Here is a 2,927-nt window from a genome sequence, read left to right as displayed (position 1 = left end):
GCGCTTGGACCTTGTGCTCTCATTCCGTTCCCAACGCGACACCCACGCTCGGCTTCACCGTGCTGTAGCAGATACCCGACTGTTCACGCTCGTTCCATCTACCGACTTATGCATGCGACTTACTTTCCCGCGTTTCTTTCTGATTCATATCTTTTACACGGTGATATATGATATACGCTGCAACGAGTAGCGACATGCGACATGATTTAATACGACATCTTCAAAGAGGCGCGCTATGGGGATCGCTGGACAGATACTCAGGCATGTTCTTCTTATTTCTATGCCTCACCCTACTGTGCATTTTGCTCGCAAGCATGGGACTGCCGGTAAGAAGCTGGTGGGCATGTAAAGTATCACTGTTTTCTCTTTTACCTGTTTAATATAGAGAGTTTGTTGTCTTCCAATCACGTAGACTCATAACCTCTAGATCTGACCAATGACTTCCACCGCCGCTCTAATACCCACCTGCAATATTCCTGTCTACACCAACCACCTCCATTTCACGCTTCCATAGCTTCCGCGCATCATAACATCATCTAGTCGTATACCGATCTCCGTACCTTTCCCTTCTTACTCCCACTTCCCACTACCGCCCATGACCTTATTCCGTCGTACCTTCTCCAGATGCTCCACACTCTCATAGCCATTAATCCTCGCATACAGCACCCTCAACAACCCACCCACCACCCACATAATCACGCCACTCACAACAAACAACCCGATTCGCTGATTGGTCGTGAGCATCGCAAAGATGGGATAAGGGTAGAAGCCATTCTGCAAAAAGCAGATTTCCTAGAAGATGGTGTGTGTGGTTAGCTGAGTGTACTTGGGGCGTTTTGAGAATGGGGTAATCTTACAATCCAGATCCAATATGTAAACGCGGTAATAGTGGAGAGAGCAAGTGTGATCATAGGCGCAGACTCATTCATCGGTGTGGTAGGCCATGGCGGCGAAAGCAGTATGTAATCCAAGGCCAGGACTACAGCAGGGACCAGATGGAATCCTATATCGTAGATTGCTGGTGGTAGCGGGATATCCCTATAATTCTCCCGTTAGCAAAAAGGAACGTCATGGGAACAACACCAAATCTCGGAAATCGAGGGTAAGGAAAGAGACGACGTACGGCTGCACCAAAAGCTTCCCATCAATAGCCTTCAACGTCCAGTACAGAATGCTGATGGTGGCTTCAATCGGGGCGGCTACGAGCGCAAGGTAGTTCTTTAGCCGGAACAGATGGTCTGAGAGGGCGACGGCAGGCGGGTTTGACGGGAGCGTGGAGGAGACGGAGAGGGCGGTGGAGGTCAGGTCGGCGATGAGGCCGAAGAGGAAGGTTAGGGTTGAGAGGGAGAGGCCGATTATGGTTAGGAATTGGAGGTGCCAGCCGAAGGAGGAGTTCTGGGATTGGGTGTTAGAGCGTGGGTTGGGTTGGTTGGAAGGTGGTGAGGGTTGGTGAGGGTTGAGGTGTCGTGTGCAGGAACCATTATGGGATGTGAAGATATGTTTTCGACAATGGTCTGTACATACAAAGACATTTGGGTTATCAATCAAGCTGAACTCATGTTAGCTGGTTGCAAAGTTGGCGGGATGCAGACATACAACTTGAAGGAACTGTAGAAGCTAATCAGACCAGCAACCTGTAATACGAATACTCGTCAACATTTGGCCTTGCCTTACGCTTCCTCTGTGACTTACGTGCAACGCGCCCGAAAATCCCTTGGATGGAGAGTCAAATCGCTGAAGCGGATGCCGCCGGCTCGCCGTGGGCTCGACTTCCCCAGATTTCGTCGACGAGACAGCCATGTTGTGCGCCTCAAAAGCGGAAAATGTACAAACAAATTAACACCTGCAAATGCTGGAATATGTGGGATATCAGACGGTCGTCTTGCAGAGAAGTTTTGAGGCTGTAGAGAAATGCAATGCCATCAGAAACACAACATGACGTATAGTTTTCTCAAAAAGCTTCACCTGGCACCACAGCGGCGCCAGCCAAGCCAACGTGGGTCCCCCTGCGACTGCCGTTTGAGCCTCGGAAGTTTGCCGCATCGAGATCTGACTTAGCAAGCAGCGCAACCAGCAACTAGCAACACTATTAGCCTAATGTTACACTGCAGAAGACGTTACAGTACATGCCTATAAGCTTATTAATTACTAGTCTACTTAATCTACTTATTACTCTTACCTACTTTAGACTTTAACTAAAATATATTTTACTTACTTTTATACTTTTCTCTAAGATTTATCTATAAGCATATTAATAATTATTTTATTAGTAGTAGTAGTATTATTAGTAAGAACTCTCTTATAAAGTTATTTAAAAGTCTTTAGCTCTACGCATATAAAGAGCTTAATAATATTATTAAGAGCGTTATTAAAGATAGAGATAGTAGTAACTTTATAATAAGTAATTACTTAAAGTAGAAATATATATTTCTAGTTAATAGCGTCTTTATACTTAGTAATATAGCTAGAATACTCTCTATTAAAGAAGTTAATAAGCTTAATTAGCTTATATTTATTAGAGCTAAGTTTTAATAGCGTTACGTACGCGTAAAAGTTATATTAAAGTATTTTTAAGTACTTAGATAGAAATAAGTATAGAAAAATTAACGTATAAGTATAAAGATTTTATAATTTTATTTCTTTTAGGTATTAGAGTAGTATATAACTATAATAGTGTACTTTAGTTATTAAGTTAAGATTTTTTTAAGTTTCTATAGTTAAGAAATACTAAAGCCTAAGGCTTACTTTAGACACGTAAAGCAACACTATTAGCAGTCTGCTATCGAACGTCTAGTGTGTTCACCGACCTCAAAGTTTACTCATCACTTGTACAACACAGACCCGTTCGTACTTAAACGACATCCCACGTATCATCTGACGTCTTGTGGATAAACTCCGAGCCTACCCTCGCGGCTAAACCTCGGCGA

General features: G+C 43.7%; 1 protein-coding gene across 1 annotated transcript; it reads right to left on the bottom strand.

Annotated features, from left to right (window-relative positions):
* Positions 1-1,068: 1,068 nt before the first annotated feature.
* J4E79_008773 (uncharacterized protein) lies at positions 1,069-1,800 on the bottom strand (the record flags this gene model as incomplete). The annotated part of the gene is made up of 2 exons (XM_049357627.1): positions 1,069-1,395; positions 1,693-1,800. The coding sequence occupies 2 exons, from the start codon at positions 1,798-1,800 to the stop codon at positions 1,069-1,071; spliced, it is 435 nt and encodes a 144-aa protein (XP_049208098.1).
* Positions 1,801-2,927: the final 1,127 nt, after the last annotated feature.

The sequence above is a fragment of the Alternaria viburni genome (genome assembly GCF_023758015.1).
Source record: "Alternaria viburni strain BMP 2772 chromosome Unknown scaffold_21, whole genome shotgun sequence".
Classification (NCBI taxonomy): Eukaryota; Fungi; Ascomycota; class Dothideomycetes; order Pleosporales; family Pleosporaceae; genus Alternaria; species Alternaria viburni.
This window is presented reverse-complemented; position numbering and strand designations above follow the sequence as displayed.